General features: G+C 44.0%; 1 protein-coding gene across 1 annotated transcript in view; it reads left to right on the plus strand.

Moving 5' to 3' along the window:
* The window catches only part of ITK (IL2 inducible T cell kinase), a 59086-nt gene that overhangs the window by 37929 nt on the left and 6747 nt on the right, over window positions 1-14410 (plus strand). Inside the window, exons 9-15 of the mRNA XM_026510859.4 lie at window positions 7240-7322; window positions 9212-9345; window positions 9732-9806; window positions 11880-12051; window positions 12434-12650; window positions 13563-13627; window positions 13718-13836. Of these exons, the coding sequence (XP_026366644.1) occupies window positions 7240-7322; window positions 9212-9345; window positions 9732-9806; window positions 11880-12051; window positions 12434-12650; window positions 13563-13627; window positions 13718-13836 (865 nt within the window). The remainder of the gene's footprint in view (window positions 1-7239; window positions 7323-9211; window positions 9346-9731; window positions 9807-11879; window positions 12052-12433; window positions 12651-13562; window positions 13628-13717; window positions 13837-14410) is intronic.

Consider the following 14410-nt stretch of genomic DNA (forward strand, 5'->3'; position numbering starts at 1 on the left):
AAACCAAATGCATGGAGTTACAGAGAAAAAGTCTTCCACAGAGCAATCAATGAATTTACCAGCATATATGCCTAGACCAGTGGTCCTCAGGCCTGTCTGCACGTTAGAGTCCCCTGGGAAATATTTTTAAAAATACCAATGCCCAAGCCGCACCCCAGATTAATTAAATCAGAATATCTAGTTGGTAAGATCTAGGCACTAGTAATTCAGAGAAAAATCTCTCCAGGTAAGGCTAATATCCAGACTGTATTAATGACCTGTGCCCAACACTAGCCTAACCCGTGATACCAGTAAACAGTAGGTATGAGCTGATGGAGGCATTAGTCTATCTGTGCCAAAATGTCAACCCTATTTCTGCCATTTCACCATATAACATTTCCCAGTTTGGGCTTGAAGGTTTTTCTATCTTTAAGAATTTTAAATTGAATTGCAAATCTTTCCTGCATGGACTGCAGGTGGGGTGGCCAGTTGCCTGGTTGTTTGCCTGGGACCGTCCCAGTTTTAAAAACTGAGAGTCCTGTGTCCAGAAATCCCCACCCCGCTCAGTCCTGGACAAACTGGGACAGCTGGTCACCCGACCTAGTAGCCACTATTTGCGCAGTTGTTGGGGATGAGCCACAGAGAAGGGGACCTGGGACCATGCCAGGGAGGGAATGAAAGGCTATGATGGGAAGGTGGAAGGTTGATGAATATTGCCAAAACGATAATTTAAAGTCATACAGTTAATTATTAGCATGCTATGTACTTTTGTAGAAAGGGAAACTGGTGACAGATTGATTCATTCTATCAAAGGCAAAAATAGAATTTCTAAAAGAGGAAAAGGGGAGGGGAGAAGGAAAGCCCGCAGTCATACTGGGAGCGGAGAACTCCATTTTCTTCGGGTAAGTTGCCGACTAGCAAGCAGCTAGTGTAGAGGACAGGTGAGATGTTCTGCCCTTGGGCAGCTTGTTCTCATCAAAGAGAGCAAGTTCAGTTGTTTATGGATTTCCCAAAAGACTGTGCTTACCAGGGAGGGCTGCATACGAGGCAGCCTGTGTTCTGGCCGCAGTCTGCGTTAGCAGCCCGCTCAGCTATGGTGTGTGCGCCATTTCCTTGATTACGATCGCTGCCTATAAACTCGAGTGCCGTACCATTTTGCTGAGCGCAGGACGAAGCCCTGAGGGGTGCTTGAGACGGGATCTTTAAGCCCAATAAGCTTTCAACTCTCCTGGGAAACAAGACACACTGAAGAGTTAGAGGGTAATTCAAGGTAAGCTACGAGCATGAGGCAGGCCTTCAGTGACCTTGGAGCTCAGGGAAGACTCTAAGGAGTCACATCTCGTGGAGAGAAGAGGAATTGAGCTGAGTCATGACTGGACCCTGGTTTCTCCTTGGTTCCACATCAGCTAAGCACTTAAGATCATCTCCTGTGTCCCCAGGAGACCACGTGTTAGAATCCCTGGGAAGCTCTTAAGAATCCAGAATCCTGGTGGGCCCGGCCCCAGCCCTCGAATCCGACTCTCCAGAGTTAGTTCCTGGGAACCTGTATTTTTTCAAGTCAGACTTGTGATACCTGGGCTGCCGCCTCAGCTCCCCGTTCCCCAACCTATGTTATTGGAGAACAGAGTAAAACCTGGCCGATGAGAACTAACTGAGAAGATGGCAAAATTAATTAAAAACTTGAATTATAATGTGTAAACAAGTGCAGCTTTGTCATTTTCAATCACACATTGGTTAATGAAGTGTTACCCACGGAGCACTTGAAACAGCCCACATGAATGATCAGCTGAGCAGGTCTCCTGTTTTACAGCAGTGCTTCGGACGCGCTTAAGTACATTTGGCTTGCTGGGGCAGTTGAAACATTCCTCCCTGCTAATATTCTGAACTGCTTTGCCAAATCCTCTTTGCCTCCTTAGGTGATATAAGGGCAAACTTCGGGGAGTCCCTGTATTGTCTGCTGCTTGAAACAAGAGCAGAATTGTTTCCTGGGTGTGTTTAGTATCTCTTTATCTAACACGTATAGGACGCTGGTGAGGTGGATCGATACATTTTTATTAACTAGACCTCCTGATGTACGGCCCCATCCATAGCTCTCCACTAGAATATAAAGGCTTTATCTCCCTGCTATACCTAAATTGGATTTATGATGATGCAGTTGCTCAATAAATAGTGTTGAATGAATGAATACATCAAATGCTTCATTAATGTTTTTAAATTAACAACCATGCTTAAAGAAAACTAGCTGATCAAGGGCATCATTAGGGGATTGTATTTTTAACAATACAAATTCCAGACTCCAGCCATCACCAGACAGAACGTCTGGAGGTGGCACTTGGGACTTACCCAAGTTTGGGAACCGCAGAAAAGCATCTCCTACATCGTCCTATCCATTTATCAGATAACACTGCCTCTAAGAAGCCTCTCATGCTTTCCCCTTCCCTGGCCACGGAATGTGGTGGCCTGGCCTTGGAACCCTTATGGTACAATGTCTTTACTTCTCCAGTGGCACTGTTCTCACTCTGCCTTGGGCCTCAGGAGTTTCTCTTCTGTCTTAACCCATTTAGGTAGAAAAGATATTCCATACCTTACTGCAGTGTACACATTGGGTGACCTGAATTTTAGGCAGGAACCTTATTCTAAGGCATTGATTTATCATATTTCTATGATTCAAAGAAGCCATTAAAGATGCAATGTTGACCTAATAATGTTTCAAGAGAAAAAAACATCCAGCTCCTGAATGTGTCAGAGACATTCTCCTAAAGTGTAATGTCACAGGACAAGGCTATGAATTATCAGTCTGTCTTTTGCAGTAACCTACCCTGTGTGTTGAGATTACCTTCTGTAAATTCACCTTTGAAACATATGATCAGAAAGAAGAAAATATATTCCTAATATGTTGAGATATCTCAGATAAAGGCAGACAGTAGAATTAATACTTCCAACAGATGGTATACCATAGCATGTGACAATAATGGCTAATGAGAGCCGTAATCATCCTTGTTCTGGTAGATTCCAGGAAATCTTGTGTACGTTTTAATTCTCCCAACAACCTTTACAGATGAGGAAACTGAAGCTCATACATTTAATCAGGAAATAGTTGAAACTCACAGAATTATGGGCTGGTAGAATAAGAGTTCCCTTTACAGAATATCTGTGTTACAGTAGAGTAAACTGAGGCCAAGTTCGGAGTGTGAATCAGTGGCATAGTTCTGGACTAGAGGAGGGATGCCTACATACACATACACGCAGGTGCACGCACACACACACACACACACACACGGTTAACAAGGGAATATATGAGTTAAGTTCTATTCTCCCATCCCCATAATTCCTGTCCATATATTTCACCACCTCCATCACTTTTTTTCCACCTATTGATGCCTCTTTATTTTTCTAGGTAAATTAGTAAAAGGTAAACTGAGACCTTGAAGATGTCCCAAGGGAATGAGGGCCCCCCTTCTGGCTGCATTGTACAAGTCAGTGTCCCTCTGCATGGCGGTGATGTGAGCAAAGACCCCTTAAGCTCCAGTGTTCTTGGTGGTTGTGACTTCCTCTGAGCCCCTTACAGGAAGTAGGCGGTAACACACATGCTGGATGCCTCGTTTTCCTCAGAACTCTAGACTGCCTCAGCCCCAGACCAGAGTTTCCTGTCACCCTCATTGAATGTTACTTAGAGCAACGATGGTGGGGGAAGAGCTCTGAGCCTCCCATGCTCAGCTGAGCTGACTGCAAACCTTACCTCCCCTTTTTCTCACGTCTGTGGATTACTCTTGTTAACAGTTGGGCCCCACTCTGATTACAGTTTTAAAAAATAATAACAATAATGGCATCTTTGGAAGAATAAGAACAACAATAAAACATTCCTAATTAAATAGAAGAGATGTTTGCATTCCCCCCTTTACAGACACATGATAAACCTCTGGGTTTGTTTTGTTGTTGTTGTTGTGTGGGGTTTTTTGGTCTATTTCTTCCCCTTTTAGAATAACTTAGATATGCAGATAAAATCTTCCTCTGCTGAAGTTTTGTTTCTTCCTGCCTTGAGTTTAACCCATCACATTCCAGTGAAGCAAGAGCAAAAGCTTCAATATGTAGTGAAGGGGGAAATCTCTGAAGACAGACTACGCTACATGTAATGCACGGATGGGTATCACAAACGTGATGTTGAGCAAAAGAAGCCAGACACGGATTCACTATTCACAGTAGCCACAAGGTGGAAACAGCCCAATGTCCATCCTTTGATGAATGGATAAACAAAATGTCATGTGGTCTTATGATGGAATATTATTCAGCCATGAAAAGGAACGCAGTACTGAAACACACTACAACTTGGATGAATCTTGAAAACAATATGCCAAGCGAAAGGAGCCAGGCACAAAAAAACACCTATTATATTATTTCATTTACGTGAAATGTCTAGAATAGGTAAATCTATAGGGACAGAAAGCATATTAGTATGGCAGGAGTGCAAAAAAAAAAAAAGGTATATTTGGGGAGTAATGGAAATGTCCTAAAATTAGATTGAGTTGCACAACTCTATAAATTTACTAAAAATGATTGGATTGTACACTTGAACTGGGAGAATTTCATGGTATATAAATTACACTTCAAAAGCTATTTTAAAATCAAATGAACTAATCTGGGATTTTTCATGTCACATGGATCACCTTTATTTTAGAAATTCAATAAACTACTGACCCCAAAGGGGAAAAAACTCTAAGACTTGGAGAATCAAGTTCTTTAAAGGAGGATTTGTAAGCATATATTAAAAGGGTCTTTAGTAATTCACTGGAGAAATGGTTTACATTTATATCTGAGAATGGGAAAATCAGAATCTGTTTACCACTCTTCTGTTCTCACCATGTCCAAGTTTCTGCACAGAACACCTTGTGGGTAATGTGGGATGCAAACTGTAGGCTTAAGATCATATATTGCTCCAGAAAGATTACAGCAGATTTTCTTAAATTGAAAAGAAAATCATGAAATAAAAATTAGCTACTAAACTAAATTCTATGGGAACAAAGAATACTAGGACTATTTCAGGATATCTTAGAAAAAGAAATACAGTAGCTTTCTGCATTTTCCTCCATTCTTCCCCTGTTTTCAGGCAGCAACCAGAGCAGCCCAAACTCACAGCCTTGGGATAGGGAGAACATGGCTAAGCAATAGAGACCTGAAGATTCAGGTCTCAGCTTCAAATTTCTTCCCCCGCCCCAGATTTATCAAGATATAACTGATAAATAACATTTTATAAATTTAAAGTGTACAATGTAATAATTTGATATATGTATACATTGCAAAATGATTAATATAATAAGTTTCATTAATATCCATCAGTAGACATAGTTACAGATTATTTTCTCCTATGATGAGGATGGGTAAGATCTACTCTCTTAGCGACTTTGACATAGAAAATACAATACTGTTACCTATTGTCATCATACTGTACCTTACTTCCCAGGTCTTATTTACCTTGTAACTGGAAGTTGATACCTTTTGGCCCCCTTCATCCAATTCCCCCACCTTCCACACGCCTCCAATTTTCAAAATAGATCCTTGAAATCCTAGAAGAGATAAGAAGAGCTTGGGGAGTTTTACTTTTATGTAGTAAATTACAGGTTTGGCAAGAATGCACAATGATGTAAGGGCCAGTTGTCCCCAGCCACCACACCCCAAACACACACACCTTGCAGGTTTAGGGCCAAGTTAGAGGTAGCAGGTTATATTTCTGGGTGAGCTTTCTAACACATAGTGCTGTTTTGAGAGAGAGAGAGACTACTCGTCAGGACTATTCCAAGTAAGCGCTCCATGTGCAGCTGGGTCAATGGAGACCAAACCCAGATGTCTATAAGAATCATGTGGCAAGCTTCTAAAAAGTTCAGGAGACAGGGTACCAGTCTTGGCGATTCTAAGTGTATAGGTAAGGGGTGAAGCACGGTTAACTGTTGTTATTTTTGTTTTGTTCTGTTTTGTCTTGTTCTGTGCTTCAGATTCTTCAGGTGATCACAGTAATCAACAAAGTATGGGACACAGGGGTATAAGGAGTTAAGCCAGATCCGTAGTTCTCAACCGGGGTGATTTTGTCCCCCAGGGAACACTTGGTGGGGTCTGACATCCAGTCGATAGAGGCCAGGGATGCTGTTAAACAGCCTATAATGCTGGGGTTCTAGGAGTCAAATCATTAACATGGCCATCTCTGTGTATTGTTTCTATTGGGTATAGACAACCCACTTTGGGGGCTGGACGATGGAGGGGCTCACGTTGTTCTAAATTGTGTAGACTTTGCTCCATATGCAACCAGTATGTGTGGCTCACCACGAGGCTCATGTGTTTCTCTGGCTTCAGTTGTGGCCCTCACCATGTTGAAGTTACGTAAATCATAATAACAGGTTTTGCAAATATTACCAGCTCAGATTTATAGTTGGGCAAGAACAGAGCGTTAGACATGAAGTGCTCAAAACAGAGTTCAGATTTTAAAGTTCCCACTGGGAATGAATACATTGGCATATGCATTTGCTTGTACTTTTTCTATCAGCACTGGCAAAACTGTTGGGGGTGGTGGGGGTGACGAGTACATTCTTGGGACTTTCCCTTCTCTCCACTTCCCTCATGAGACCAGGAACTTCACGTTATTTTTTTTCCCCTCTTTTTGCCCACAGCAAAATCAGCACTCTAGAAAGGGCCTAATACATACATTCCCCTTAAGGAACTGAGGAAGCTTCAAGATCAGAAAGCTTTGTGCCCTTGGAAGGGAATGGAGAAGTGGCTTCTAACATGTATTGAGGGGAGGTATCATGGAGCAGTGGAAGGAACATGGGCTTTGCTCACATGCCACGCTCAAGGTTCAAAGCCCAGGTCTGCCCTTACTAGTTGTGGATTGTGAGAAAGACACTTCAGCTCTGTGGCACTCAGTGTCCTCATCAGTAAACTGAGGATATGAAATCTTAGATTGCCATGTTGTAGTGAGGGTTGGATAACGTCTGTAATGAGCCTGGTACATGTGGACCCCCAAAAGGGCAGAGCTTGTATTTATCTGTCTTCATTCCCTATTTATGTCATCACCAGAAGTCTCTGATCCATGGTAGGACCTCAAGAAACACCTGTTGAATGAACAAATGAAATCGTAGCCGTTATTGCTGAAAGTCTGCTCTGTGCGAAGCTGGCCTATTGTCTTTCCTCCTTTCACAGACAAGAAAGTGGAGCTGGAGGCGTGAGGCTGGTTTCCTGGGATCACTAACCTTCTATATTTTCTAACCATTCCAGGGCAAAGAAGGAGCCTTCATGGTACGAGATTCCAGGACTCCAGGAACATACACGGTGTCTGTTTTCACCAAAGCCATTGTAAGGTACAGTGTTAAGTCAGCTCAGCAAAGTGGGGAGAGACGGTCCTGAGGTGGGTAAGCCACAAGCCCCACACAGCAACATAGACAGTGCAAGAGGTAGAGGGGTCACCAGAAATGGTGTGCTTTCCCTGATCCCACCGAGAAAACCGAGGCCAGGACATGAAGAACGTAACTGAAGTGATTTCACTGGAAAGTAACAGAGCTGGGTCCAGATGCCAGGTTCCTTTCTAAGTTAACACCCCTGAGTGCAGAACGCTAAAGAAATAAAATACTTGAGCTGCAATGGATGAGTTTATAATTTGACCCAGCTAGCAAAGAAGATACTTTCAACCAGAAGTGAGAAGATAGGCGTCTTCGTTCTGGCTCCTCTAATGAAGTAACCTACCATTTGTTGAGTCCTTACCATGTGCCTGAATGTTACAGACTGTTTCTCATCCTCACAAACTCTGAAGGCAGGAGTTACTCTGCTCCTTCCCCATAGGAAAAAACAAGGCTCAAAGAGCTGATGGTATGTCCCCAAGGCAATGGAGCTCCAGTAGTCAAGCCACCATCATGCTCCAGCGGGCTGACCACAAGACCCTGCTTGTCTCCCCCTCTCTGTACCTCAGTTTCCTGCTCAGTAAAACAAATATCTAAGAGCCTATTCAGGTCTCAAATTCTCTTCTAATTAAAAAATAAGTAAGAACAAAGCAGTTTGTCAATGAGCAAGTTCCAGTAAGAATTAAGAAAAAAGAGAGAAAGAATGATTAAGGTGTCCTCAGGGAACACTTCTGGGAGAATGAGGACATGAGCAGGACTCAGAGCAAGAGCAGGGTCTAGACAGGGGGTGGGGAAGAAGGGTGCTGCCCAGGGATGGGAGAGAAGAGGCACATCACAGAGGGGCCGTGCCTCTGCCATGGCTGGGGACAGTGAGGACAGTGACCTGTAGCTCCATAAGATATGATGGAGAAGGAATGAGAAATAAAGTCTATGCTGAGGGTGTCCAAGGTGAGTGACCACTTCCAGGTTCAGTGATCCACCACCAAGACTCACAGGACTCAGCATATAGTCAGTCGTACTCAAGGCTAACGTTTATTACAGCAGAAGAATACAAAGCAAAAGCAGCAAAGGGAAAAGGCACATGGGCCAAAATCCAGAGGAAGCCAAACGTGAGCTTCCAGGAGTCCTCTCCCAGCGGAGTCACACAGGACGTGCATAATTCCTCCAGCAGCGAGCTTTGACCACAGGGGTAAAACGGTGTCTATCAGGGAAGCTCAGGAGAGACTCAGTGCCCAAGGTTTTCACTGGGGGCTGGTCACCTAGCACCCTCTGCCTAGCACATAGCAAAATTCCAGAGTCCCAGAAGAAAAGCAGGCATGGAACATAAACCACAGTGCTATACAAACAATTTAGGAACAGGGAGCCATCCTTACCAGTTAGGGAATGGTGAGAGTCCTCCCAAAATCCAAGTTCTCAGATGCCAGCCGTGGGCCAACCTTGCAAGCAGGCCTTTCATTCAGGACAGCTATGTTAACTCTTTGCTCTGCAAAGTCACGAGAGTACTAAGGGTCCAGAGTGTTCCCTTATCGTCTGCTGCCAGTTAGTGAAATCCGCACAGCAGAGGAGGCAAGCATGTAGCATACACGAGACCATTCCCCACTTCATGGCTGTAGAAGAAGCATCACCAGTCCCTCGTGGCACTGATTCTAATTGGGTCTAGATGTAGCCTCGGAGACCTCGTGACTCCAGCACCCAGGGCCACCCTGTCAAGACGGACACACGAGTTGAAATATACCTGCCATCCTTCTGCGAGGGTAAAAAACAAAGCTAATAGGAATCTGACACCAGTAGACATTTTTGTGTCTAAATATTGCTTGTTAATAATCACTGCATTTATGTTTCATTTGTTGCAGTGAGAACAACCCCTGTATAAAGCACTATCACATCAAAGAAACAAATGAGAACCCCAAGCGATATTATGTGGCTGAGAAGTATGTGTTTGACTCCATCCCTCTCCTCATCAATTATCACCAACATAATGGAGGAGGTGAGTTCTAAAGGATGAGGCCAGGGGGACCCTTGCAGGGGAACTTAGAGAAAAATGACAACCACCTCGCCGGGTTTCTTCATCTCAGACAAGCTGACCATAAATAATAACTAAATCTCCAAATAGAAAATGATGCCAAATATTTGGTTGTATTCTATATTTTCCATTAGCAAATTCTGTTGTTAGACTCATGGGATTTCACCACCTGCCCATCTGTATTTATTACTCTTGTTGGAGGGGGTGTAATATCAGTGACTGGACTTTGGGATTTGTTTTCCAGAATAAAAATAGCTTTTGCATTGGATTATATTTTTGCTGGTAATTTAACTTGAATCATTGCTACAGTAAAGCTCTAACTACTGCCTTTCACGTTTTAATCAACCCAGGTCTGGTCACTAGACTCCGGTATCCAGTTTGTTCCTGGAGTCAGAAAGCCCCGGTCACAGCAGGACTGAGATACGGTGAGCAGTGCATTCAGCAGTATTACGTATTTGCACTAACTCACATCCCTAAAGGTCTGAGGCAAATTCTGAATGGACTTCCCATGTACCTGATTCTTCCCCAGACTTAAAATAACCATTATAACAGGTCCACTGTATGTCTGGAGATGGTGTGCACTAAGGAATATTTCAAGTGTATGAGAGAGATGTATCTATGAGCACGTTTATTGAGGTCAAATCAGTGTCCATTGGTTTTACTAAGAGTTCATCAATGAAGTGTTTATTGAGCACCTACTTTGTTCAGAGCACTCGACTAAACGCTATTAGAAAATAATGCCTTGGGACCACATTCCCTGTCTTCTAGAACTTCCGTATCATCTAGTTTGTTGGGTCTGGTCCATTGCAAGGGCTGGAAGCTGGAAGCATTTACAAGTGTTTGTCTGCATAACATGGTGCTAATTTTTTTTTTCAATGCCTTTAGGCAAAGCTTGCATCTCCACTGCCATAAGCCCTGTTATTCCCTTTTATCCTTTGGAACTACTTCCCTCACTTTTGATTATCTGCCTGGAGCCTAAAGACATCTGAGTTTGCATCCCCTGTTCTTTTTTTTTTTTTTAAGATTATTTATTTATTCGACAGAGATAGAGACAGCCAGCGAGAGAGGGAACACAAGCAGGGGGAGTGGGAGAGGAAGAAGCAGGCTCGTAGAGGAGGAGCCTGATGTGGGGCTCGATCCCATAACACTGGGCTCACACCCTGAGCCGAAGGCAGACGCTTAACCGCTGTGCCACCCAGGCACCCCTGCATCCCCTGTTCTAAACTGTGCTGGTCGAGGAGAAGGCTGGAGTAATTTTCATTGTGTATCTCCTGGGTGGGTGGTTCTCAGACTTCAGTGTACATCTAAGTCATCTGGGATGCTTATTAATAATGTTGGCTCCTGGGGGCACCTGGGTGGCACAGTCGGTTAAGCATCTGATTCTTGGTTTTGGCTCAGGTTGTGATCTTAGGATCGTGAGATCAAGCCCCACATCAGGCTGTGTGCTCACCGCAAAGTCTGCCTAAGACTCTCTTTCTTGCCCCTCCCCCTTCTAAAAATAAATAAATAAATCTTAAAAAAAAAAAAAAAGAATGTTGGCTCCTGGGCACTAACTAACACTTAACCAAAACACAATCCCTGATAATGGAGGCCTGGAGTCTGCATTTTAAACAAACGCTCTAGGTGATTTTGACACAGGTGATTAGAGAGTCATACTTTGAGAAACACTGCTATGGGTTCTCCACCCCGAACTAGCACCATGCCTGGTACATAGCAGGAATTCAGTACTATTTTCTGTTGACTCAAAGAGGTAGAAATTGAGCTGTTCATGGTACTAGGCCAGGTGCCAGGAAACGGTCGTATTCCTTAGCCTCCTTATGAAAATAAGGTAATTCTAATAACTGTAGAATCTTAACATGTCCATGCTGGATGGGATCTCAGAGATCATTTTATGAACCCACTCATTTTGTCAATGTAAAAATTGAGAATCGGATTCCTTTTATTCATTTACTGAACATTTTTTGAGAGCTTACCATGTGCCAGACTGTGCTGGCTGCTACCTCTGTACCAGACCCTTTGGGATCCTTCCTCCCAACCCCTGCTATGGCTGAACAGGGTGCTGTGGATGCACTTGGTGGATAAATGAATGAATGAATGAATGATCAGCTCAAATGAAATTTGCTGTATGTGAAAAATGACAATAAAACATTTTCAATCAGGTATAGAAAATAGTTGAGACATTACAAGAACCCTTTCATTTATTTTCTTTGGTATCTTGATTAATGGCACTTTCCTTCCTCCTTCCGTGTAATCTCCCCCCCCCCACATACATTTTTCATGGTTTTATATGCATATGCTATGTTATTATTTGTGGGGAAAAGATAATAATTTTACCTATCTATGATAGTTCTAAGTCTAAAGCTTGTATTATTTGCTGTCTTTGGGTTATATTAACAATAAGGTGACATGCTACCTAGGGCTATATATAGTCTCCTTGTAGCCCTCCACCTCATATCTACTGCATGCCACCCCTGGCAAAACCTCTCTCTCTTTTCCAGGGAAATGGGTGATTGATCCCACAGAGCTCACTTTTGTGCAGGAGATTGGCAGTGGGCAGTTTGGGCTGGTACATCTTGGCTACTGGCTCAACAAGGACAAAGTGGCCATCAAAACCATTCAAGAAGGGGCTATGTCAGAAGAGGACTTCATAGAGGAGGCTGAAGTCATGATGTGAGTAGCCAAAACAAAAGTACGCAGAGATGTCTTGGGGAGGATGTTTTGTGCGGTGTTCTTTACATACATTCTGATGCCATGTCACGCCGCTTTGCTGCTCAAATCTACTGATGGTTTCCAGTGGCGTGGAGAATCAAATCAAATTCCTCACCGGCATGGTCTACAAGGCCTGTCACGGTCTTGCCCTGTCCACTCGCCAGTCTCATCCCCTTCCTCGTCTCCCCTTAGTCCACGATGTGCCAGCCACGCTGGCCTCCATTCATCCTTGCGCATGCCGTCTGACTCCTCACCGTCCTTCAAGTTGTTCTTGTTTGGGGGAGGGAGTGCAATTTTGGGAGACCGAGTTTAGACCATCTTGCCCCTTGCCTTTTCCGTCTAGGAAACTCTCTCACCCCAAACTGGTCCAGCTGTACGGGGTGTGCCTAGAGCAGGCCCCCATCTGTCTGGTGTTTGAGTTCATGGAGCATGGCTGCCTGTCAGATTACCTGCGCAGCCAGCGGGGGCTCTTTGCCGCAGAAACCCTGCTGGGCATGTGCCTGGACGTGTGTGAGGGCATGGCGTACCTGGAAGAGGCATGTGTCATCCACAGAGACCTGGTAAGAGGAAGCAGGGCTGACATCTGTAGGTCTGGGATGAAGGGCTGTGGCCCACTGAAATGTGGAGTACCCAGACTGGGAATACATTATAAATAACAAGTCACAGACCGTCTCCCTTCCATTCTCAACTTCTTCCTTCTTCCACCCACATGGTGATGTCCTAGTAGGACTCAGATCTGGGCTCTAATCTCAGCCTTGTTTCTGATTTGTACCCTCTGAGTCTGAATTGACATTTTTCCAAAATGAAGCTTATAGCCTCTCCTTAACCTCTCCATGCCTTGGTTTCCTCTTGGTAAAATGAGGGAAATGGACAAGCACAGTTTTTCTCAAACTATTATTCAGGGATCTACCCCAATCACATTGGGGTGATACTAAAACCATCCTCAGAATCTCTGGAGGTCAGAGCTCAGGATATTCATTTTAACATACCCCCTTGGGATTTGTAGGCACATTTCAAATGTGAAAAAAGCGTGAGGTCTTTTATCACTCAGGGCTCTTCCAGTGCACAATTGTGTGATCCTCACTGGGGACTAGGTACTCTTCCTACTGAGGAATTGTTTTAAGAGGATTAGCAAATGGGTGATAGTTTCTTCATATCAGCCCTAATGTTCACATTTCCTATTGCATCAGGTTGCATTAGAGCACATCGTTGGTTAGACAACACCACAGATTTCTCTTCTACTTAGGATCTCAGGAGCGAAGCTAAAGGACCACATTTACTCATACTGATAAAAGATCACACATTTAACTTTTGAGCTCACTTCTGGACACTAGGGAAACTTAATCACCGTCTGTAAAGCCCTTGTACAGCAGCACATAGAAACCCAAAAGCCTGAGATTCTAGGAGACTCCTTATATTGATTATCCACCAACAGTTTTCCTTCCCCTTTTGTTCGCCTGTCTCCACTCCAGGCTGCCAGAAATTGTTTAGTGGGAGAAAACCAAGTCATCAAGGTGTCCGACTTCGGGATGACAAGGTAATATGGGCGTGTGGTGCCAGGAGAGTCTCAGGAATGGGACTCAGGCCCCCAGAATGTTCAGACATTCTTCCTGCACTCTCTACCCAGGTTCGTCCTTGATGATCAGTACACCAGTTCCACGGGCACCAAGTTCCCGGTGAAGTGGGCATCCCCGGAAGTCTTCTCCTTCAGTCGTTATAGCAGCAAGTCAGACGTGTGGTCATTCGGTGAGTGTCATCCTGGCCCCACACCCACGTGATCCAGGACTGCCAGCCGGCTGTTTTATTTGTCAAATCCAGGCAACTCTACTTGCCCAGGACTGCATGGTGAGGGCGTCCCACTGAGAGTCTGTGTGTGACAACGGCTCTGAAAAGTGGGAAGAGGTCCTCGTTACTGCATTTGTTCCTGGAGATCTTTGAAATGCGAGTTAAAATGAGAGTGGAAACAGATCTGGTGACCCCTTCTGTAAGACCAAAAGCTGGAGGAGTCAGGAGATTAGAATATGAGTTCCTTAAGGACCGGGAGCATATTTGTTCAACATTCTTTTCCCACACTTAACCCTCAATCAATATTTTACTCATTTATTCAGCAACAGTTTATCAAGCATCTACTATAAGCCAGGGCTAATCTAGGCGCTCACAATGCAGGGGCGCATAGGATAGGAAAGATGCCAGTTCTTTTGGAGGCAAATTTTGGAGGCAATCACATAAACGAGCTAATAGATACATACATAAGACAAAGTCCCATAGTGATAAGTAAGTGGTATGAATAAAACACAATAGTAATGGAATAGAAAGCGAC

The sequence above is a fragment of the Ursus arctos genome, unplaced genomic scaffold (genome assembly GCF_023065955.2).
Source record: "Ursus arctos isolate Adak ecotype North America unplaced genomic scaffold, UrsArc2.0 scaffold_15, whole genome shotgun sequence".
Lineage (NCBI taxonomy): Eukaryota > Metazoa > Chordata > Mammalia > Carnivora > Ursidae > Ursus > Ursus arctos.